The sequence below is a fragment of the Tasmannia lanceolata genome, unplaced genomic scaffold (genome assembly GCF_043159265.1).
Source record: "Tasmannia lanceolata isolate RefF3 unplaced genomic scaffold, GAP_Taslan_0.1 ptg000020l, whole genome shotgun sequence".
In the NCBI taxonomy this organism is placed as follows: Eukaryota; Viridiplantae; Streptophyta; class Magnoliopsida; order Canellales; family Winteraceae; genus Tasmannia; species Tasmannia lanceolata.
In genome coordinates, this window is record NW_027518697.1 from 16,150,458 (window position 1) to 16,176,036 (window position 25,579).

Here is a 25,579-nt window from a genome sequence, read left to right on the forward strand (position 1 = left end):
CAATTAGAATTACGGAAGGTTTGGATCATCTAATCGATGCAATTCTATGCTTCCTTTCCACTGTACCCCACTGAATGGACGCTCAGGATCACCTAATTATTCAGCCATTAAGTAAAATATTTTTTAATAAAAAAAAGTACGATAGAAACAAATTTAATTTGCATGTTATGATAGAAAATCAGTTCTCTTACATTGTATTGTACTTTTCAGTGCGTGGGATTTGCTAGAAGGCTCTCACATCAACAGGCCATCCGCGAAATGCCTTATGCGATGGACGCTAGCAAGTACCTTGATTCATGCTATCTTAAAATGTTGAGATACAATTCGATTTTCACAACAGTGCTGCCCAACTTGCTCAAATGAGGCTGTTGAACACTTGGACCTTATTATACCTATGACCTATGTTGCATCAGTATGGGCATGGGTGTTCCAAAAGAAAGATTTGTGGAGTCACCAAAATATTTTAATAATTTTTAAATTTTGACCTTTTCATGTAATAGTATGGTTATAACGAGTAATATATTGAAAATTTTAGTAGGTTAACTAGATATAATGTCGTATTTCTATTTAAGAAATTTACTATTAGGATGGGTAAAACTCAAATGATGTAATACTTGTAAATTTGCTCTTGTAGTAATTAAAAAAAAACAGTTAAAAGAGATCTAGAAAGGAAAAGTAGAATTCTCTGAAGTGTTGGAATCTGAGACGTGTCTGACCCGATTACTTTTCCCATTTAGAAGAATCTGTTGAATGTTTTCAAAATAAAAAGGATTTTGGAAAATAGTTTTTAAAAATAAAAGGCCTTTTGAAAAAGGTGAAGAGGAGTTGTGGAAGAGAGGACTTTTAGTCCCACATTGGAAACTCAAAAAGGCGGAGAGGGGTTAATATACTCCATTCCACTTTTCTCTCTTGCTTTGTTTCACATGTAGGCTTTGGCAAAAGGTGAAATCGCGACCGTGACCGTCCGTGCAGCGTGGGCAGTGGGTTGTAGGCTGCAGCGTGGGCAGTGGGTTGTAGGCTGCTAGTGGCGCACTTTGCATCGCAAGGAGTGATAAGTGATTGAAACGATTAAATTTTTTCAGATTCGATATGGGCCGTAGAATCGCGATCTGGCACTATCTGACGGTCAAATAAGTAGCCCATTATGATAAAGTACTACAAAGGGGTGCTTTTCAAACAGAAAAGCCACCGAATGGTCTATAAATAGACTAGAAAGTTGCCATTTGTTTATTATGACTGGATTTACCATTTCCTCGTGAAATCTAAGAGATCAAAAGCTTCCCTAGGCTTTGCCTACTGGGCTTAATTGTATCTTGGAGGCAAACTCGCGGATCCCCGTTGCACATCACTCGATTGGTGGGGGCAAATATCATCTTAAGGAAAGCGACGAATTGTTACGTGCCTTGAAGCAATCATCATCACTCCATCAGATTTTTCAGCCCCAAATTCCCACCAACAGAATCCATGCAACATGGTCTATGACCTATCTTTGGTGTGCAACCAAGACCCCCACAATTCCCACCAACAGAATCCATGTGACATGGTCTATGACCTATCTTTTGTGTGCAACCAAGACCTTATGAAATCATACCCCATGTCTGAAATTAGAATATCTAGATGTTTGCGGGTGCCTTGAAGTCTGCATGAACCAAGATCTATGGTTGGTATGTTCTGGATTGTGTTTTCTTGTCTAATCTCTTTCTTTGTTTGCATTTCCATTGAACTAGATCAGACTGTTTCCACAACAGGAGCTTATGAAGGTTCAAATAATAGCTTCTCTAGTAGTTTCAATCAAAGTAGAAAACAACAATATGTAGAATGTGAGCAGGGATATCACATGTACATATACTGAAAATCTAGGCTTTCCATAACCAGATCTCATAAAATGTTAGAATGATGAACGCATATTGTTAGAAGCCATGGTGCACCACTTCTCCCCCCAAATGGGTCTGACCTTGGGTATGCATGAGATCAGTCCCAACACTATCTAATTAACATTAGATTGTGATCTATCTTTGCATAGTTCTTACCCCATTTAATCAGCGTGTACAGTTGAGGTCAGTCCCTACCTTCTATCGCAAAGTGAACCTCACCAATTACAAGGACATTTTCATGTTTCCAGAAGGATCACTTCAGTAACTTCAGTGACACCCAAAATTCCATCGAAAATTGTAGTTTGCTGTACAAATTGGTACAATTGATGGAAAAATACCAATCGATGGGTTCCCATCACTCTATCCAATGAAGGTGGGTTAATTTTCATGAACTAGAAATATTGGTCTTTTTTCTGGTTAAAAATTCTCTTTTCGCAAAGGGCATGGTGTGTTATTCATAGTTATCAGAAACTTTCTACTTGGATGGGAAGCTTGCTTCCTTGGCAACACTCGCTTCCCCAATTTAGGGAAGCATGCTTCCTACGCGTTTCCTCTTAATAAATATTACGTTTTCTATTAGGTGATTATTTGTTCCTAAAAGAATATTTTCTCCTTTAGTTGAGATTGGGTTGGTGTTCAGTGTACCTGTAAAGGCCAAGAAAAAAGGAATGTGGTTTTCAGAACTTATTTTTAAAAAGGCGCATTTAAAACTTGAAAACTCATCCCAAGTTCCAAATTAAAATTATGTGGATGCTTTCCCAAAAATTTAACATTAAATATACATATGAATAAATCATGTGAAACTGTAAGTTTTAGGAACTTATAATTCTAATTAGTCGGGAAGTCTTCTCTTCTGTCTGTCATCTTTACCTAATTCAACCCTTCCTCCCCAACGTACTACAATCCTACTCTTTCTATGGACTTTCTTGTTTGTTTCCATCAAAGCTTATTATATGCTTCATGTTGACTTTCAATGACGCTTCCCACACCTATTTACTGTCTTTATAGCCTTTCGCTTCCCGCATCTTCTTCTTTCTAAACCCTTCATTTCCCACTTCGCTTCTCGCACTCGCTTCCCACTCTAGTAACTATGGTATTATTCAATTTTTCCTACAATTTATTAACATTCACTTCAAGATTCTTCTCTTTTTCACACAAGTACTAGAAGGAGAAGAACAAAATCATGCCCTATCCATATCATAAAAAAACCTGTCAATGGTTACTGTTTTATAGTTGACGATGTTTTCTTCTGACTCTACAATGTTCTTGGCTTGTGGTATTGTGCATAATTCAAGGAACCATGTAACATATGAAAGATTACTTTGGGAGAAATTGTTCAGAATCCATCATGAGGCAAAACAACCAAGTAGAGACAAAGCAAAAATTGAAACAAGTCAAGCTTTATTGTGATGCGAATCTTGAAATCATATTGACAATAAATTTACAAGATTTGTTCAGGTTACAAATAGAAACACAGCCTTTTCATTTTCCTTCCCCAGAACAGCACTCAATCAGAAAACATTTGGGAGCTAGCAATCAGTTTCAATGCTCCAAAAAGCTTATTGAGGTGGGCTGTACCTTAAGGAAACAAATAGGGTGAGTTTTTTTTTTTTTTTTGGGGGGGGGGGTGGGGGGGGGGTGGGGGGTGGGGGAGGGGGAAGGAGGGGTGAGAGGTTACATAGTTAAGACATCAGGAAGAGAAGAATGTGCTCCTAGTACTTTACCACCAACATTTGGGAAATTCTCGTGCCCATCCAAAGGACCCACCTTCCCATCAGCTCCCACCTTGATTGGGTACCTAAGAAGGTGGCCACACAACTTTGTTGGCTCCTCTGCTGTGTACCTCTTCCAGTTATCTTCAGCTATTTTGTTCACTTCTTCAACACAATTCAAACTATGTGGCTCCTTGAAGAGATCATCTAACCGACCTAGATGCTCTGCCCACAGTGACATCCTGTATCCATATACCTGCATTAAAAACCAGCCATCAATTTTATTAATTGGTTTTTGTAGGCATCCTCTAACAGCTAGCACCTTACAATTCAATTACTAGCATGCTCAAAAGAGCCAATCTAACGTAAGATGAAGGGATTGTTCTTTGCTGAGTTGGGTGTCTTGAATTCAACCCGGTTTGGGTCCGATATATTGTGTGCGACCCGGAAGCGGCCCCCTTACCCGGCCCGTTATACTGACAGCATCCCATTAAAAGCTCCAACAAAGTCCAAGGCATCCACAAACAGATTGAAGCATGTGACTGAATAATATAATTTTCAGCCAAATAATGTCATATATGCAGATTTTTGGCGGTTTCTGATAATAATAGAACAGATACCTAAAAACTACATAAAAGAAGAAAAAAGAAGAAGATCAGAATATGTTAGTTGTCTATTTGGTAGCTTCCTCATCTACTGCAGACCTCGCCGTTGCTGTCATGACACACCGAGACTTCTGAACTGCTAGATAGATCTTAAAAAGCTTATGGGAAAAGATGTGAAAGAACTTTGTACACAAGACAAAATTGGAAGGCATGTTTGGGTTACCTTTCACCCCATGGAACAAGAGTACCAATTTCACATCAAAGTATAAGTCAAAGCAAAGGAGATATACAACATCTATGAGTGAGACCTAATAGTGAAGGCGGGTTATTGATGTGTTCTAGAATTATTCGGAAAATCTTACATGTATGATTGAAATATTAAAGAAAAAAATAAACATGAATAAATACCGACCTAATGTTTCAAAAAAAAAAAAACCAACCTGGCCAAGTGGATGTCTTTTCTTCCGATCCCATGTATGATGGGGTTGATAAGCACCCATAGCTATCTCAGTGTCTCTTGAACCATCCAAGGATCTTTGGTTAATGTTGGCGGATCCCAAGATCACATACTCATCATCTACTATCATCCCTTTGGCATGAACATAAATCATAAACTGCCAGAATTTGTTCACTATTAAACTCTGTCATATATTTCCATGGAACTTATAAATAAAACTATGCATATAACAAATATCATTATTTGTGATGCAAACTCAAAACTAACTTTGGTAATTCAATAAGAAATAATAAATTACATATTACTAGGATCAACAACTTAGAGAAACATGTGAAAACCTTGGGGCTCAAGGTTAGGAGGTGCTGTTAATGGTGTCTTGAGTGTGAATAAAGAAAATAGGTTGGCCTTCTAATTAGATTTCAACTTGCATTATTAATATACATTGTGTTAATGGCATCATAACTTCAGAAACGAAGAATGGGATGGCGATGGATTTTACTTAAGAATACTAAAAGAGGGCCCAAACCCAAGAAAATTCTTAATAGAAATGCCTATTTTTAAAGGAACTTGTCTGGCATAAGACATTAAAAATATCAATTTAGCAGCAAGGGGATCCATAGTTAGAACAAACTAGAGCCTTGGACCATAGTATTTTCACACTTTTATTCATGGAACCACCGATCTCAATGTTGGACATAACTGAAGACACAATCAACTAAATACCAGTGGGGTAAAATCAATTTGGTACTGGACAGTACCGAATCACAGTTTTGAGAAGGTTGATTTGTTGACTGTATCTTTTCCTTGGGCGGTTCTTCCCGATTACCGAGACAGTAGAAATTCAGGTAATCTTGTGGATGCGAGTTCACAAAACCGCTGGAATTTAGCTCCTTTCCAACGATATCATACATCATCCGCATTGTCTGGCCCTGCAAAATGGGGACATGTGAATCGTAAATCAATTCTGCAATGGAAATGACAATTGCAGTGATTTGAAGGGAACCCAATAGAAAGCTGATAATCATTGGATGTTATAAAGATCCAATCAGGAAAGAGAATGGGAACCATTGCAATTAACGAATTCTGTCAATTACACATGAACATAGCTTATGGGATAAGAGAAATCCTTTGTTTCTAGCCATGTAAATTGGGCACAATCACATTCTGTAAACACATAAAGGCTACAGTGCTACACAAAGGTTTGATCACATAATCGAAATGGTGTCTACATTAATTCCAAGAGAAATGATGGAAAATTAGTAATCATGCCACATTATAAAGATCTGGTTCTAAAAGAAAAAGAAACTTTTTAAATTAATAAAAAATTTCCATCTGTTGAACTTATTGCCAACAGAAATTCTGTGTTTTTGAGCTAACTTAAAGAGAAGTGCAAATGTCAAAATACAAAATAGAGGTGCCTAAGATGACAACAGCTAAAAGTGGATATGATAACATGTCTGAATACATACATATCTGTATAATAAATACACATATATAACCTTCGAAAGTCAGCAAAAAGTGGTTCTTCTATGTAGGGCGTTCCCCCTTAACTCTCCTAAGTTGAACTAAGTGACTTCATAACCTTTGCGAAGTGTATCCTTTGAGCTTGGCTTTCCACTCCTTGTATGCTCTGAAAAGAGTTCCTTTAAGCCAGTCTTCTCAGAGCCTTGACACTTAAAATCTCACCCTTGTGAACTTATCAATTATTGAGGAATTGAACCCCTTCAAGTTTTAGTATAACTATATACCAATCATTGGCTCTCCATCTGTCATTCGTAAAAGTCATTGTTACAGAGACAGCATCATTAAAAACAAAATGAAATGGATTCATACGAAACCCAGTTAGTCAGATTAGTAAGAAGCATGATAGCCCCAATTATGGTAGCTATAGATACCATCTCATGGAGAAGATCTTCAAAGGATTGAATGGGAAAGACGACTCTCCGGGTAGCCGTGCTATGCAATTCCAACTGCAAGTCTCTGATCGGTTCAACAGATAAACATATACCATGGCCAAACTACCGAGATGGAGCAGTAAGCAATGGATGGCATTCCCCCAATACCAACATAAAAACATTAACACAAGCAGCATGTAGAACTGATAGAATCTGATGTCCTTGACATCAGAATAGTCAATTGCATATGGAAACAAGGATTAAATGCAAGAAGTCTCTCGAAGAGCATACCCTAGCCTCAAGATTCCTATTGTGGTGATCCAAAAGGATTTCACTAAACCCAAGAGGACGCCAAATTTCTGTTTCAAAAATAGATTTCAGTAAGTAAAGCCACCTAGAAAACACAAAAGCCGTGCAGTTAAAGCCAATCTAGCCTCTTTTACGGTATGTGAAACAAAAACAGGACCTCCTCCACTATTAAGTAGTTCTGAGGAGCTGTCTAAATGTGGAAAACATTTGTTCTTTCTCTTTTCCTAATCCTAAAAAGGAGAGTAGGAGGCTTCTGTAAAGAAACTTTTTTTAATTAATAATTTGTTCTATCACTTGAACATGAACTTAGTTTAGTACGATAGAAATTCTCTATTTTTTGAGCTAACTTGGAGAGAAGTGCAAATGTCAAAATAGAAATCAGAGGTGCCTAAAATGACAACACCTAAAAGTGGATATGATATGATAGCATATCTGGACAGACATATTTATAATAAGGGATTTGCAAGGGACTTCCGCAGAAGGCGTTTCACGGCTGGCTGTTGCATGAGAGGGCAGCCACCTCAGATCAATTAAATGAATAAGATAAAATCTGCAAGTCCCTAGCAAATCCGTTATAATAAATACACACACATATATGTATGTATATTATTTCTATATGTATCTAAATTATTTCTTCTAGAACTAATTTAAATACATAAGAAGAAGTCATAAATCCATGCTATACATAGAAGTTATATTTGTGTATAGATTATATGTTCGAGAATGCATATGGATGCAAGACTCAGTAGTTTCCAAAGTGGGATGCATTGCCCCATTTTGATTAAGGGATCACTCATGGGGCAGACCCACCTTTTTTTTTTGTTCTTATGTAATTTTCCCTTTGGGAATTGCTAGCGTCCATCGCATAAGGCTTTTCACGGCTGGTCAGTCGCAATTCAGACCAGCCATCTCGTGAATGGAGACAACAGCTTTTGTTTCCATTCACGAGGTGGCTGGTCTGAATTGCAACAGACCAGCCACAAAAAGCCTTTTGCGATGGATCTTAGCAAATTCCTTTCCCTTTTTATTTTAGTTGTCATAGTATGTGGGCCCCAATATCATTTTCTCCAATATATAGTATGGGAAATGGTGGTGGAGGAGGAGGATGTTGGGGGGGTTTACATTTTCACTTGTTTTGGATGTGCTCTGGGAGGCAGGGTGAACCTTGCTCTTGTTGAGTACCCTTCAAGGGTTGGCCCTTGTTTATGCTGTCAAGCTTGTCTAGATTTGATGTTATATTTGTGGTCATCTCAAGCATATTAGACTGGTCATTTTTGGGCCTTTTTTGGGAATTTCTGTAGCACTTTGAATCTGTAGTTTTGCTGTTTCTTCTGTACTTATTTAATATATTTGGGTTCCATCTATGCTGCAATTTGTTTCTGTTCATTTTGCTTGAGTTTCGAAAACAAGACACCTTGTGCATCCAATCTGAATTTTCATTAGCAAGGTTATTACATGGGAAGTGAGTGCAAAAAGCTATCCCGGAAGCAGAAACAGGAAGGGATTTATAGAAGAGAAAATTCGGGAAGCGAAAAAGTTTGTATAGTTATAGGAAGCATCGTTGAAAGTCGCGAAAAAGTTCGTATAGGAAGAATCGTTGAAAGTCGGCCTAAAACATGTAATAAGCCTCATTGGAAGCGAACAAGACACATATAGAAGTAGTAGGATTATAGAAGGTTGTGGAGTAATGGCTAATGTAGGTAAGGATTACAAGTAGTAAAGAAGACTTCACGACTGATTAAAATTAAAAAATTTAGGGATTTATAGTTTTTGGGAAAAAAAATACATATATCTTTCATTTAAAACTTAAGATGAGTTTTAAAGTTGTGAATACACTGTTTTCTTAAATATGTGCCTTTGACATTATCAAAAGGAGAAAATACTCTATTATGAAAAAATAATCATCTAAATTGGAAGTGTACTCTTAATTAAGAGAAAACTTGTTGGAATTGTGTGGAAATAATGCTTCCCTGGCTCCCTTTCTTTCGACGTAAAATAGGTGTAAAAACAAATTTTATGCCCATTTTTACACTTAAAAATGAGTAAAAATAATGTTTTACGTCCATTTTACGTCAAAATGGAGCTTAAATTTGAGAAGGGAGAAAAACTTGGCTTCTAAAGTGAGCTTCCCATCTAACTAGGAAGTTTCCGATAACTATTCCCAGCCCCTTCCCACAAACAACTTGCAAGATTAAACCAACAATACAGTAGCATAACATAGAAATCATAATCAGTAGATGAACCTAGCAAGCAACACTAGAAAAATACACCTATAAAAGAAACATAAACAAATATTTGAGTTTGGATTGCCAATAATATGCTCCACATTGCGAAACAACTTCCACTAATGAGGCTCTAATTGCTTTCACGAGCCAAACCTTGATAGTATGATAATAACATTATTAAAAAAATGACAAAATGAGTCTGTAATTGCTTCTCCCTTCCTCCCTTTTGAGTGATAAGAGTTCCAAAATATCTTCATAATGTCAGAATTTTTTCAGTGATGCTATATTGAGCTTTGCAAAAGCGATTGGAAGAAAATGCACTAGCCTTACCGGGATCACCAACAAGGAACAAAAATATTAACTAATAAATATCATTGCCATATGATTTCTAATTAAGTAAAATAGCAGCTGAGAAGCTCAACGAATGAGCACAATATAAGTCTAAACTTTTTATTAATAACAACACTGGGATCAAACATCAACTCAAACGAATTCTTAAAAGCATCTATAATATGTAAGTCAAAACAGTAAATTTGTAACACATTACCTGCCAAAAAAGAATTTCTTGAATCGGGGCACTAGAAGGAACACCTTCAGGCCACATTGGTATAACTATGTAAACTGCAAATCTTTCCTTTGCTCTAATTTTACTGGCAATCTTTAAGGCCAATTCCATTGGAATCAGATTATCAGCACCTGTTCATACCAACAATGCTGACCTTATGAAAAAAAATCTAACACCAAACAAGAAATACCAAATGTTAGTCTGTGATACATATCATGAACATATAGCAATATCAATGGAAGGAAAAGTAGGACTGGAAAACATAGGAAATTGCATGTCAGCCTCAAAGTTGATTTCTTGATGCCCCTGCAACTGACCTAGTCCTATACTATTTATGTAAGAAGTGAGCCAAGGTACTTGGCGAGTTGATTCCAACTGTAACGTTTCCAGGTCATTTCCCCATAGTAATTTAGTCCTGTTGAAGTATAAATGATTAAATAACACGAACTCCAACAGCTTAAGCTTTTGGCGTAGTTGGTTTTTTCACATGGTGTCAGAGGAAAGGTTCTAGGTTCAAAACTCACAACTCAACTCAACTAAGCCATTGTCCCAAACTAGTTGGGGTCGGCTAATGAATCCTTTAGAAAATTTTCATGAAGAAGGTGAAAGAATCTACCCAGCTAAAATTGACTAAGTCTAATCCTGACACTAGTTGGGTTCAAAACTCACAACTCCTCGATATTAAAAGTCCACATGTAAGGCCAACCCAGAAAAAAAAAGAAAAAAAGAGGCAACACAGGTGAGGGGGAGTGTTGAAGTATAAATGATTAAATAACACCAAGTCCAATAGCTTAAGCTTTTGGATAGTTGGTTGTTTCACAAGTCCTATAGTATTATTACGTAGCGGCAGTTTGATAACCTGCACACCGCCATTTAGGTGGTTTACCAAATCTCTACCTTACAGAGGACCCTTGAATGGTGATTATTGCCACACAGTCACAAATATTTGCATCGGGAATTTCTTCAGAAAGGTGTATCTGGGGATATTTTAATGTTTTTTTTTTTTTTTTTTTTTAATTTAGGGTTTATATCAGAAAAACACTGAAAATTTTAAATATATAAAAATATAAATTTAAGAACAAAATTAGGACAAATAATATCGTGAATTTACCGCGTTGTTTTGTGGTAAAAAATAAAATATGAAGATATCTAGATGATTTTTCAAAATCTCGGGAAAATTTTGAGATTTTGCCATCGCAATATTTTGAAAATATAGGAGAAATTCGTGACTATGGATTACAACAGTTTATCTGGTGGGTAAAACAATGTTGTGGGCTACACCAGAATATCATATTGATTGGATGATCCTATTGCCTAACCATCCAATGAGTAGATGTTTGACCGTTGAACGTGAAGTGGCAATTTTTTAACTGTCTGTTTGCAGGACACCATCAGACAATTTGAATAGTTAACTAAATGCATTTTTTTGGACTCTAGGCCATCCATGTTGAGCCTATCAGGACAATCAACAATTACCTAATTGTTTGGACTCTAGACCAACAATGACCTAATCAATTATTTTCCAAGTGATTTCGATTTCTGGAAAAACAAAAACAATACCTAACCAATTAACCAAGCACGAAACCTTGATAAGTCAGTGACTAAAGATCATAGTTATGGGTTACTAGTCACAGAATTAGATGGTAAATTGATAGGCTCAAGCAAAGGAAAATCTTTATCCCAACCAAAAGGAATAATTTCCTCTAAGTAAAGAAAATCTACGAAATATATCGATAAAGAAATCATCATTTACCTGCATTGTTGTAAGAAGGCCATCCATAAGAAGATCCAAGAAAATACTGATTTTCAATATATATGAAGTGTTGGGCAGATCTGATTGCCTTTACATATGCTGTGTGTATGCTCCTATCTGTTACCAGATTCTTTCCGCAGGCAAGGTTCTGCAATATAAAATTGTTAAAAAATTATCCACTATGATCTCAAGAACACCAAGACCCAACAACTATTGATACAATTGTGTCTCAAAAATAAAACACAGTTTCAATGTATATGTACTCATTGATGATCCTATATGCATGACATATCCTTATTCCTTAACAAATGAATACATTCTATCGAGATAATCCATAGAAAGAGCCATTTTATTAAACCTGTTTATCAGCTTCATAAACAGTTTTAGGGAATCCTTTTACTGATCCGGAGTCGATAGATCGAAAAACCTGATCAAATAGAGAAGTTCAACTTAAATTCAATAATAGTAACCGATAAAATCAAGTAAAAAAAGTTAATTTTCCCAAGACTTATATCCAACCTGAACGTGCCAGTTTTCAGGGTCTTTCTCCTCAGAAACCCATAGGCTAGGATCATCATTTGGAATAGATGGTGTAGGACTGAGTATCCAGGAGATACGTTCTAGCTTTATCAAGGCATCGTCATTCCAGTGAGATACTTTTTTGAACCTTGCTCCAAATTCCCACCATTTTGTCGCTTTTCTCCATCTCTGCTCAAAGTTTTGAAGTATATCATATGCAGCAGGTCCTTCAATCTTGCAATGTAAATCATGCCATGGTTGTCTCGGGCCACTGGTTTTTGTCTATATAATTGAAAAAGAAGAAGAAGAAATGAACATAAGAAGAATAGTTGGCAATTTGGCATCACTTAACCAGCATCAGAATATTAAACCATGAAGGTTACTGAATATGGAAGGAAAACACCACGGACAGAACTTTTGAGTGTAACACATAATGGGCCCCCCTCAGCTGAATTCGATAAAACTTAATTTTGATGGGATTTCCAGCTATGTCAGAAATATCTCCGATATTTTCAAAATATAGCGATTTTATCGCAATATTTTAATAAAACGACAAAATCCCGAAATAATCCTAAGAATTTAAAAATATAGTGAGATTTTCATTTACCGTGAAAATATCACGATATTTTTACAACATATTTTATTTTATAATTTTTTCTTAATTTATTTATTTCCAAATTATTTTATTTTATCATTTTCCCATATAAACCAGGAAAAATAAAAAAATTTAATATATCCCGAGATTTTCCCTTGCCGAGAAATTCCCGAGAACGATATTTGTGACATTGATTTCTAGAGGAACTCCTAGCCTGGATGGGATAGGTGTGGTGAGAGATGGCCAAGGCATTGTCATCAGATCATTCTCCAGACCCATTGACATTGCTTACTCAAATGACACAAAAATTAGAGCTCTCCTTGAAGGCCTCGAGCTTATTGTTGATTACCCAGGCAGAAAGGGTTGGGCTGAAGGTGATTTTCCGAGCGTAATTTTGTGGGCATCTACCAAATCCCCAGGCCCATGGAGATCTGCCAAACTCATCTTGCAAACTCGAGATTTCAGTTTAAAGATGGAAATTCATCTCAATCAGAGAACTGTTAATTATATGAAGTAGCATCAGGACATATACTTTATCTTTTGTTAAGGAGATCAGGACAAATACTCAATGGATTCAAACAGATTATCTGCCTATACAACTTTGTTGTTGAAGTTCAAAATAAATGAATGCTTCCACAAGTTAAATTCAACTTGTATGACAGTGCTTGTATCTTCCAAAGCCAAGGACTAGTAAAGTTTTCATGATTCAATGCATAAAAGAAGGGGGAAATCGAAGAATAAAATAAAAACAAAATAACTCACGGGGAGAGTAGGATTGTGAAAATCATTCTGAAAAACAGTGTCAAGATCACGAAATAGTCTATGCTCAGGCGTGTCATAGCGTCCTTTACATAGATCAAGGCCCCCTATAAAAGCTGTAATCTTTCTGTTATTTCCATAAGCTAGTGTATCAACGAGCAAACATTTCTGATGGTGGGTAAAGAGTGTTCCCACAACCTGGAGGCAGATATCACCAAAAGCAACATAAGACAACTTTATAATATATTATGGGAAGTGATATTTATGCCCCTTTTGATCACCAGGGACACCCAGCGCCAGTGTACGTGGCAATCAAATCCACTGGATTTTTCCGGCATCAAGTACATTCGCGCCCCTTAAGTCATTGATACAATAGCACCGGGTGTGCCTGGTGATCAAAAGGGGCGTAAATATCACTTCCCTATTTATAATATACATTTTATTATAATGTTTATATATTATAATTTGAAGCTACATAATGGCCAAAGAAACAGGTGTCCTAGATTGGTTAATTGAAGACATAGAAGGATGTGTACCCACACAACCACATATAATAACCCCAATAAGGTAAAAATGACCAGAATACCCCTGAGTAATAGAAAATGACCTAATTACACCCATGATTTAAAAATGATGATAATACACCAGATAGGGTAAAAATGTCCACAATACCCTGAGTCATGGAAAATAATCAAAATACCTATATAACGGGTAAAACTGCCCAAAATACCCCTTAGTCAAGGAAAATGACTAAAATACACTGTGACATAAAAGTGATCAAATCACACCCATATAAGGTAAAATGACAAAAATACCCCCAAGCCATGGAAAATGATCGAAATAGCCCTACATTGGTCTAAAATGACCAATACATGGTCGTGCAGATATCAGTCCCATATAATGAATGAAATATCTAATGATTGGAATAACTAATGCAGGAACTATGCCCCCACATGTGACCCCATAATACATGGAAAAAACTCTTCTATTATCAAGCTCAATTTTGACTAGCAATAAAGTGGTCAAACCAAATGGTATGGCAAGATGTGCCAGCTTTAATGAAGTTGTGATGAATGGTATCAGCACGGTTATTTCTGTCATTTTGAAGTGGAAATGGTTGTATTTCAAAGTACTAAATCACATTTTGCTTGTCAGTCAGTCTGATATGTATGTAAGGAGTCACGCTACTGCCTCTTCGTTGGCTAAGGATGAAATTCCATCAAGATATTTTTTAGCTAAATACAGGGGGAAGGGATTGCCATCTATCAGTGAGATTTCCATATTTATAGAGAAGGGAGCATGCAAATTAATAGCCTGCCTAACTTTGATATGAGTAGTAACAACTTAGTTATTTTGATTTCGACTGTTGGGATTCCTTATGCATTTTTGGTTTCTTTTAATAAACTTTATTTTGCTTGTTTAGAATTAGTATTCTAACATAGCTTGCAAATATATTATATTCACATGCTTCTCATTCAAGTTTTTCATATGAGAAGGCAAATGGGGTTTTAAATGGGTGAGGAAAACAACAGTAGTTTTTTATTGCATCTATCAGCTGGTTATTTTCCGAAGTCTAACAGAACTTGAGAAACTGAACCATTTTATAATCAAGATCACAATTCAAACTCAAACAATTTTAATATGCACTAAAGTGCACACATACTGTAATCAACTATCAGATAAATATACACTAACAAAGATGACAGTCGAACAAAATGAATCCATGGAATAAAGCGTGCCTGTTGCTTGAAAATGCTAAGCTTACTGCTGCCATAACGGGGTGATAACACACAAATAACAGATGAATGCTTGAAAAACTTCCGGGTTTCTTCATCATGAGTTTGCATCACACCTCCCTGCATCAAACATCAAAACACATTAAACCTATATATATATATATATATATATATATATATATATATATATAGAGAGAGAGAGAGAGAGAGAGAGAGAGAGAGAGAGAGAGAGAGAGAAAACGGTTCCTACACATATGTGTAGAGAGTTCTCTACACACTAGCTTAAAATACAGTGGGGGCCCACATTGTTTGGGTGATCCAAGCCATCCATTTTAAAGGCCCTCACATAGATAGGGTGTCTACAAAAAATCAGATCCATAGGATCATCCCAACCCTACGATTTGTGGAGGTAAAATGGATGTCTTTAAACCTTCACAAATTAGTCCATTTTTTGCCTCCACAGTTCGAATGGTTAGGATGATCCTATGGATCTGATTTTTTTATGGACACCCTATCTATGTGAGGGCCTTAAATATGAATGGTTTGGATCACCCAAATAATGTGTCCCCCACTGTATTTTAAGCTAGTGTGTAGATAACTTATCTACACATATGTGTATGAACCGTTTTCTCATATATATATATATATATATATATATATATATATATATATATATATATATATATATGAGGAAAGTGTTGGTGAGCTTAAGCTCACCAAACTTATGGTGAGCTTAAGCGCCCAATCACATTGGGGCCTACTTTGTTAGGATGATCCAAAGCATTCATTTGAAAGGCCCTTACATAGATGGGGTGTGTACCAAAAATCAGCTCCATAGGATCATCCTAACCCATCCATTTGTGGAGGTCAAAATGGACAGACATTATTTGTCCACAAATCTGCCCATTTTTGTCCTCCACAAATGGAGGGGTTAGGATGATCCTATGGAGCTGATTTTTGGTACACACCCTATCTATGATAGGGCCTTGCAAATGAATGGTTTGGATCACCACAAAAAATGTGGGACCCATGTGATTGGGGCGCTTAAGCTCACCAACACTTTCCTCTCTCTCTCTATATATATATATATGTGTGTGTGTGTGTGTGTGTGTTTGTGTGTGAGAGGAATGATAGAATGAAGGGCGCCCTTGCAAAAATCAGTTACAAGAGCGTTCCTATTGATTGGTTTTAGCAAAGTGCCTTCATGGCAAACCGTTTCCGTATTTTCTGCACCATCATAGACGTGCTTTGCTGAAACTGACCAATAGGAGTGCGCCCTTGCAGCTGATTTTTGCAAGGGCATCCTTCATTCTATCATCCACCCCCCGCCCCCGCCCCCCCCCCCCCCCACCCCCCGTGTATGTGTGTGTGTGTATAAATATATATATATATATATATATATATAACCTCAATTGATGCCAACAAAACACCTGCTAGCAGAAACACAATTGCCAGAGTTAGCTCACAAATTTATTACCAAATTGTTGTGATCCTTAATTAGCAGGATTATCACAAGGACCAGTGACAAAATAGTGGCTATACCTACATTTTATATATTTTTATCATCTACATTGTGAAATTCCAATGAAAATAAATGTAAAAAAAATTAAAATATACATGTAGATAAGCTACTTTTCAGTTCAGAGAAGCTGCTGAAGACAAATGCTAATTAAAACTGTTACATGTGGGAACAATCCACTGAATACAGTGAAGAATTAACCCTAAAAAACACGACATAGGAAATTTTCACCCACTTTGCTTACACAGTAAAAATTCAAGTAACACTTCTATGAAGTTAATGAAATATTCATCACTGCCCCAGAGGTGGAGATCTTCATTGATGCGGATTGGGTTGGATCTTCAGATCATAGGAGATCTACCTCAATCTATTGTGCCTTTGTGGGTGAAAATTTGGTTTCCCAAAAGAGAAAGAGGCATAATGTGGTTGCTAAATCTGGTGCTGAAGTTGGGTATAGAGCTATGGCTGATGGAAAGTTCGCGGTGCTATGGATTCACTCTTCTTTAGCAAAGTTCGGGATCAAAGTCAAATCTTCCAATGGAGATAAACAGACTGCCATTCAAATTCTGGCCACCATTGCTTACTATGAAAGAACCAAGCACGTAGAAGATGTTTATCATTTTATTCATGAGTAGGTGGTTTCTAAAGCTATTGCTACTCAATTGAAGACTCAAGAAAAAATGGCAGATCTCCTAACAAAGCTTCTTGGTAAAGTTATTTGGATATGATAGATACATGATGCAAACCTATGGTTCGCAAATCAGATCCGTGAAATTTTTGGTTCAATAATAAGGTTACTAATTCAGTCAAGGCAGCAACCATACACTATCAATCAGTTTAACATTACATGGTAGTCATTCACAACTAAATCATTCATAGAATTTATAACTGTTGGGTTCAATAATCAATAAAGAATGCAATCTATCCAAACAAAGTTCCATTCTACAGATTCATGATAATTAGTCAAACCAACTATTTTCTTTTTGAATGGCTGAATATTGGTTTAAAAATAGGACCGAGATGGTCAAATACAAAGAAAAGAAGAAGAGAGTAAAAAATACAGATAAACCAAAAATAGAAACTCGAGGGGGCAAGAAATCAAAGAGCTCCAAAGTAGTTCTATGAACTCCATCTCTTGCTAGCCTGTCAGCCGCCTCATTTGTAGATCGCCACACATGCCGAAAAACAATAGAAGATGATGCCACCGGTCTTGAATATCTTCGAAGAAACAAGCAAATCTCCAAGGATGAGGGTGGACGCCTTTAAGCTGTCGGATTACATTTGGGGAACCTCCCTCCACAATAATTTTATCAAGGATGTTTTTATCTAACAACTTGAAACCTTGATGCACTGTTCTTACCTCCGCTTCATTTGAATCTGCCACACCAATAGGGCCCGTAAAAGCCCAAACCACATCTCCCAAACCATTTCTTAGAATCCCTCCCCCCATACTCCTGTTGGACCCGGGTTTCCTAAACTTGACCCATCAAAGTTGAACTTCAAGAATCCATTAGCCGGAGGTTCCCATCCCTGAATCACCTTCTGCCTTAGTTCCATACTGTGACACACCTCCCTCCACCCATTCCAAAGGTCATAATCGGACACAAATCTGAAGCTAGGGAGCTAACCCAAGAAGTAGTTAGAGCCACCACTATCCAATACATGAAAAGAGCACTCTTGGAGTGACTTTTAAAAACTCTGGCATTACGCTCTTTCCATAAAACCCATGTAGTCGCTAAGAAAGATATATTCCATAGTATTATTCCCTTCTTCCAAGGAGCGAAGGACCAACAAAGGAGAGGGTCGAGGAAATTGTCTGGGAAGACCCCGGCAATAACAAACCTAGAAAAGATTTTGCTCCTTCCTAGCTGATCAACGTATTCCCCAGCCTCGATGCATAAAGAACAGTGATCAATGATCAAAATATTCCGCTTTCTCAAGAAGTCAACCGTTTGAATTCTATCCAAAAGGGCCACTCACGCAAGGTACACACTCTAAGCGATACCTGGATAGTCCAAACTCCAAACTCTATCTATACTGGAGGATACTAGGAAAGATACCATGTGATCATAATATGATTTTATCGAGAAGTCTCCGGATTTGTCCTCACCAGCCTGTTTAATATAGGTCCCATTCAGCGTCTCTAGCAATCTCGCAATACTGCAATAGTAGGCATCTCTCTTTCGAAGAAGTTTCTTCTGAACCTCGGCCGCCATTCTATATTGCTACCACTTTTATCCATGTAGTGTCTAACCAAAACCTCCTTGGAAACAACCATTGAGAACAAGTCTGGATAAAGGTTCTTCAATGGTTCTTGAGCATAGTTGCCAGTTTGGGAAACGGAAACGGGAAACGGTACGAGAAACGCGTGAAAAAAAGGGGAAACGAGAAACGGGAAACATTAGAGAATCGCATGTGAAACGCATTGGGAAATGTCTTGGGAAACGCCAGGGAAACGTTTGGGAAATGTACGTGAAACCTAAAGGAAACGCTAGTGAAACACATAAATGTGATGGTAACACATATATTGATAAGGACAGCCATCTTTAGTGTATTTATCTTTAACCTAGATGTTCACAGAAAACTAAAGGGGGTTTAAATATACCCTTTAAAAGTATTAAAATTCCAAGAAACGCGTTTTCCATGGAAGTGAAACGCGTTTCCAAGAAATGGGAAACGCGTTTCACAAACGTTTCACAGGCGTTTCACAGACGTTTCACCATTTTCCAAAAAATGTTTCGTACCTGTTTTGGAAACGCGTTTCCCACCTACCCTAGGCGTTTCCTGCTTCTATGTTCTTGAGTGCACCACTCATCAAGCCACAATGTGATATGATCTCCAGAATAAACCTTGAATCTGACCCCTTTCTGAAAAGTGCTGAAATCTCATAATGTCTCTCCAAATCGTTAATCCCTGATGTCTAAAGCAATCAGACAGCTTTCATTGTCCTGGAGTCAAACCATATTTTCTGTTGATTACTTTAGCCCAAAGTGGATTACTTTCACTTCCGAACCTCCACAACCGCTTCCCCATCAAAGAAATATTCAACAAAAATAATAGATCTATAATAAGTCTAAAAAATAGTTAAGATCAAGCACTACATGGTGACCAAAGAGTGAAAGTAACAAAAATAACAGATCTATAATAAGTCTAAAATATAGTTAAGATCAATCCCTAAATGGTGGCCAAAGAGTGGAAGTACTGATCTTGATTATCAAAAGAAAGCACATGTATGACCAAGAAAATAAAACAAGAGCAAAACCCACAGCAAGCCAATAATAGGGCTAGAGACACCCAAGACATAACTTGGGTGGAGGCCAAAGTTAGATGGTGTGCCTTTCAAAAAATTAAGGAACAGCTAGATTGGCTGGAGAGGAGCTTTGAGGAAGAAGAAGTGAGAGAAGCTGTTTTTAGTATGAGGAAGGATAAAGCCTCTCGACCCGACGGCTTCCCCATGGCATTCTATCAGAAATATTGGGAGGTGATAAAGATGGACGTCCTCAACTTCCTGTCCGAGTTTCATATCAGAGGCAGACTAAGCAAGGGAATGAATACAACTTTTATCATACTTATCCCCAAGAAAGAGGACGACATTGAAGTTAAGGATTATAGGCCCATTAGCCTAGTACATGGTGTCTACAAAATCCTTAATAAAATCCTAGCCCAAAGAGTGAAGGATGTCATGGTCACCATCATCTCTCAATTTCAAGGGACTTTTGTGAAAGGCCGGCAAATCTTAGATGGGCTTCTCATTGCTAACTAAGTGATTGACACTTGGAAAAGAGGAGGGGAGAAGGGAGTGGTTTGCCAAATTGACATAGAGAAGGCTTATGACAATGTTGATTGGAAATTCCTAGACTTTATTCAAGAAAGGATGGGGTTTGGAGTGAAATGGAGATCATGGATATCAATGTGTTTATCATCGGCCGCCTTCTCGATCCTGATTAACTTTTCTCCTACTGGCTTCTTTAGTAGCTCTAACGGAGTCAAGACAAGGTGATCCAATCTCTCCCTATTTTGTTCATCATGGTGGCGAAGCTCTTAGTCTACTTATGTCCAAGGTAGAAGAGAAGGGATTCTTAGAAACTCTCAATCGATGTCTCACTTTTGCAGTTCGCAGGCGACACATTGATTTTCTTGAAGGAAGACATGCTCTACAAACGAAACCTCAAAAGAATATTCAGGTGGTTCGAATCGGTCTCTGGCCTGAAGATTAATTTTTCCAAAAGTTTACTTGTCGGTATCAATATGCAGACGGAAGAGGTGGCCCAACACGTTTCATGCCTTGGGATGCAAGAATGAGGAATTACCATTTATCTATCTTGGTCTCCACCTGGGATATGGAATTCCAGAAGCATCTCTTTGGGACTCGGTTGTCGAGTGGATTGAAAGGACGTTGGCTTCGAGGAAGAACTACCTATCTTTGGGAGGTAGAATAGTGCTCATCAAGGTGGCTTTGGCCAATATGTCGGTCTACTACATACCCCTCTACAAAATCCTCGAGAAAGTGGCAAAAAGAACAGAAAAGTTGCAAAGGGATTTTTGTGGGAAGGAAAGAGAAAGTGGGCAAGGTGGAGCATCTCATATGTTTGAGGAAAGTTTGTAGATCAAAGAGATATGGCGGTATTGGTCTTGGAAAAATCGATTCTGGGTAGATCGCTGGCTTAGGAGTCTTTTTTTATTCCATGCTTTCCTATACATGTTTCTCCTTGATTTAGATGGAGGGGCGAGAGACGGTGACTATATGGAGTGAAGTGGGGAGGGAGGGGTTGTGTGGGGCATTAGACTTAGAAGGGACTTAAAGGATAGTGAGATTATTAGCCTGACATCTCAGCTTCAGCTTCAGCTTCCAGAGTCTCTTATGTTTCCCCCTTTGTCGTGGACCATAGGGTGTGGTGCCCCGACACTAACGGTTTTTTCTCTGTTTGCTCTTTATTCTATTCACAAGTCGAGATAGATTGGGATCCTTATACCACAAAATTTGGACAATGGCTGTCCCCCCACTCCTGTAGCGGCATTCTCTTGGATGGTAGAAAATAGAAGAATCAACATACGTGATCTCCTCAAGAAAAAGAATTTCCAGTTACTGAGTTGGTGCGGGCTTTGCAGACAAGAGGAAGAGCCCCTTGATCATCTTCCAATGCACCACCCCTTTGCATCAAGAGTATGATCCACCTTCTTTAAGTGCTTTGGAGTGCATTGGGTCCTACAAAGTTCAATTAATCACACCATCCTTAATTGGAGTTGTGGTCCATTTGGGGAGGCCGGGCATGCTTTATGGAGGCTTCTTCCTGTTGCTATTGCTTGGCACATATGGAAAATGTGAAATGAGCGAATTTTGGAAGATAAAGCAAATCCTCTAGGTAGAGTTATATTAGAAATCAAGGTGTATCTCATACTGTGGGTATGACAACAAAACTTACTCATCTCCTATAACACTCGAGACATCCTTCGGAAATGGCAATTGATCATCTTTGAGAAGCGAATGAAGTAGAGGCTCCCATTTGGCATCCCCCGCCTCTGGGTTCGACATAATTCAACTTTGATGGTAGCTCGAAAGGTAAACCCGGAAATGACGGTATTGGTGGTGTTTCTCGGGATGACAAAGGAACCATTATCTAATCCTTCTCGGGTCCGGTCAGGGATTTGTGATTCAAATGAGGAGGAGGCCAAGTCTCAAATAGTTAGTTAAAGCAGCTTCTGGCCCCTTAATTATTGAAGGGGACTCGACAAATGCACTTGTTGGGGCAGCTTGTAAGGTTTTTGGACCTTGGATTATGGCTGGCATTATCTCGAAGATTCTTGATATTTGCTGAATTGTGCGCCCAAGTTTAATCATATGAAGTGGACAGCAAGTTCTATGGCGAAAGGTGTAGAAAGGGAAGAAATATGGTTTTTGAGGTGGCAGTGGTGTATCTAGGGATTTTTTGGTTTTGGATTTTCTATGTTTTATGGTGGGGAACACCTTGTCCCCGTCGTTGTAAGAGATTCTGGATGTTTTTGAATAAAATTTTCTTGTAACCTTCTAAAAAACAAAACAAAACAAAAGTAATGTCTCATGCAACTAAGTTAAGTTCATGCAACACATTTTAGCGATGGAAATGCTCCCATAACTACACCATGTCAAGATTCCTGTCTGCTAATAGGAAATTGGGATCCATGGAGGGATATAATGTAAAGCTAACATAATAGTATGACAATGTATCATAACATATGGCTTAGCCGACACTCTGAATTTATCGCTAACACACGTGTCGTGTTGTGTCCGACACGAAACCCCAGTTCACTCGTGTTGACACTCCTTTAGACACTTTTAATTGTATTGCTAGAATTGTCAGTAACTTTATATGTATGTGTGTGCATGTGTGTGACACTATTTCTAGATTTTTAGGGGTTGCCGTGTCATATACCTCTTATCCATGTCGAAACTTGGCACATGAATCCATGTCCACAAATTATAATTATATGTACTCTCTATTATCGTTGTATCTCCGTTTTTTAATTTTGGAAGTTTGTCGTGTCCGACCCTCCGTGTTCATGTTGACACGCGACACCTATGTCCACAAGTAATAGATCATAACTCTACAATGTGAAGCATGATATAGAAATTCGGCAACTCGTGTTCACCAGAATTATCACAAGCAAAACGCCATATCATAGTTTAATTTCTTACCGTATTGATGAATAATTTATTGTGGGAAGTCTTATCATCCCAAACCAACAAGCACACCCGAACTCCTTCCTGCGACTTGTACTTGAGAAGGTCCCCAAGAGTCAACTCCCCTCCAGGTGGCAATGGCCTGGTTGACTCTCTAACCAGCTTCACCTTGTCGTAAATCGACCAACCAACTATGTAAATCAAGTGATGCGCCTCCAATATTGCATGACAGATATCTTCCCAGCACTTCCCATGCAAATACGTTTTCCCATTCTCCAATTGGATCTCCGGAAGCAACCCATCCGGATTGTGTGCATCCTGATAGAGAGTCACCAACCCTCCTCTTCGGACAGGGAAATACGTGCCCCTAACACCCAAATGATCTGGGTCCGCCGCAATGCTGCGCCGATACCACGGGCTATTCTCAAATGGTCTGAATTGCAATTTCAAATGGAGAGCTGAACCGGGCTTGGGTGGGTTTCCGGTCGACGCAATGACCGGAAACCAATCCTCAATGAGCTCGCCAGACAAAATCCGGTGAGCAGAAATTCCAACAATTCCAATCAATTGTGCACCGAAAATGTCGTTGTCCTTCACCTGTGTAGAAAAGACAGAGAAATACCGTCTAGAATAAGGATCAAACGCGATTTGCAGCAAATTCAAGAAACAATGCAAAGAAACACAATCACAAACACAAAATTTTGGTTCGGCAGTTTGCCTACGTCCACGTGAGAAGAGTTTTCACTATTTTGGTCATAGTTTTAAATTTCGGCCGAAATCCGAAATTTTAGCCGAAATATCTAGGCCGAAACAAGATTCGTGGCGAATTGGATTTTTACAGGGTTTCACAAAGAAATTTCAACCGAAAATTTTAAAATTACCACCGAAATTTAAAGATATCCACCAGAATCGCCGAAATTTCCACCGAAATTTTGTACATTTCGGTGGAAATAAAATAAAAAAATTCAAGGTTTTACATGATTTCGGTTGAAATTTCCACTGAGTATTTCAGTTCCGGTGGTGGCCGAAACTGACATATAAATCCTTGATTTCAGTTCTAGGGTTACAAATTCTTCTTCTTTACCCAGAAAACACAAAGGAAATTTATCTCCCCATAACCAAGGTTTTAAATTTCGGTTTCGGAATGCGTCTCGGTACTCACCGAAACCAAATTTTTTGCCGAAATTTCGTTGAAATCTCACGAAATAAAAAAAAAGTATTATTTTAAACCGCCTGAAATTTCGGCCGAAATTACCGAAAGATATTAAGTAACAACTAAATTCCAGATTTTGAAAACGAAATTTCGACCGATCGAAATAATTTAACCTTTCGATGTTAATCAATTTCGATTTCGCTATTGACCGAAATTATCCAAAATTTCGGATTTCGGTCGAAATTTAAAACCTTGCCCATAACAACCAACCTGGAACTCGACGCGGGAAACAGGGTGTGCCACCGGGACATCGAAATGCTCGTTCCAAACCGGGTTTTGGGAATTGGGGATAACGGCGGTTCGAGCCACGCTAGCACCCGCGAGGCAGACCTTGACATAGGGATCACTGGTGATGATTTTCCGGCGAGGCTGATGTGGATTCCTCCGGCCGGGATATCTGACGCAACCCGAAAGTGTAACACACCGGCGAAAGCGTTCTGTGAGCAAATCCATGTTGGGCAAGAATTTGGCTTCAAGAATCCATATATTGAGATCTCCATGTAAGAAAATCACCTTCTCTGAAACAGAACCATAGCTCCCACCTTCCCAATAGATTTCTTCCATGTTGGTAATAGAAGAAAAAGAAGGGTATGAATGAGATTATGGAGGGAGCATCATATTCTTTTTCTTTATGAGCACGGATTCTGAGAATTTCTTTGCTTTCAAAACTGTTTTGCCTCAGATTCTATAGGAGAATTTGTTCTTTTTTTTTCTTTAAAAAAATAAAAAAATAAAATTCGAAGTGTGAGTGTTGGAATGAAGGATTTGAATACTGGATTCCAACGGTCACGGGACAGGTTGAAATGCTGTGCCTTTTCATGTCTTAAATCAACGTTTGTACTTCTTTTGGAATAGAGAAAAGTACGGAACGGAGGCTAATGTTTCGAGAAAATACGGATTTTGGGCACCTTTTAAAATAAGAATGAAACATGGGCTAATTTTCAAAATCGGGTGGTCAAAAGACCCTGATACCCTTCTGACATGGACAGAGTCTTCCTTTTTCATTACTGCCTCTAAAATTGGCGCGCTTAACGAGGCTTCTTTTGGTTCGTTTGAATGCGTTTTTGAACCGACAGAACCTTGGGTTCGTTTCTATCTTGGTTGTCGGAAATAACTAGAGACATGGATGCTTGACATTTGTTGGAAAACTTTTTGGAACGCTGACAACCCAAAGTCAATCATTAT

The 25,579-nt window shown here is 38.1% G+C and overlaps 1 protein-coding gene across 2 annotated transcripts; it reads right to left on the reverse strand.

Annotated features, from left to right (window-relative positions):
• Nucleotides 1-3,534: 3,534 nt before the first annotated feature.
• LOC143854116 (phospholipase D delta-like) lies at nucleotides 3,535-24,973 on the reverse strand. Of its 2 annotated transcripts, XM_077363903.1 has the most exons (11): nucleotides 24,605-24,973; nucleotides 23,197-23,778; nucleotides 15,008-15,124; nucleotides 13,272-13,466; nucleotides 11,915-12,196; nucleotides 11,754-11,822; nucleotides 11,396-11,543; nucleotides 9,625-9,773; nucleotides 5,407-5,577; nucleotides 4,632-4,805; nucleotides 3,535-3,842 (listed from the first exon to the last, which is right to left on the reverse strand). In XM_077363903.1, exons 1-11 carry the CDS (start codon nucleotides 24,956-24,958, stop codon nucleotides 3,549-3,551), a joined length of 2,535 nt encoding a protein of 844 aa, XP_077220018.1. In that variant the 5' UTR covers nucleotides 24,959-24,973; the 3' UTR covers nucleotides 3,535-3,548. The 2 variants fall into 2 exon arrangements, with proteins under 2 accessions (XP_077220018.1, XP_077220019.1); XM_077363904.1 differs by lacking the exon at nucleotides 13,272-13,466.
• Nucleotides 24,974-25,579: the final 606 nt, after the last annotated feature.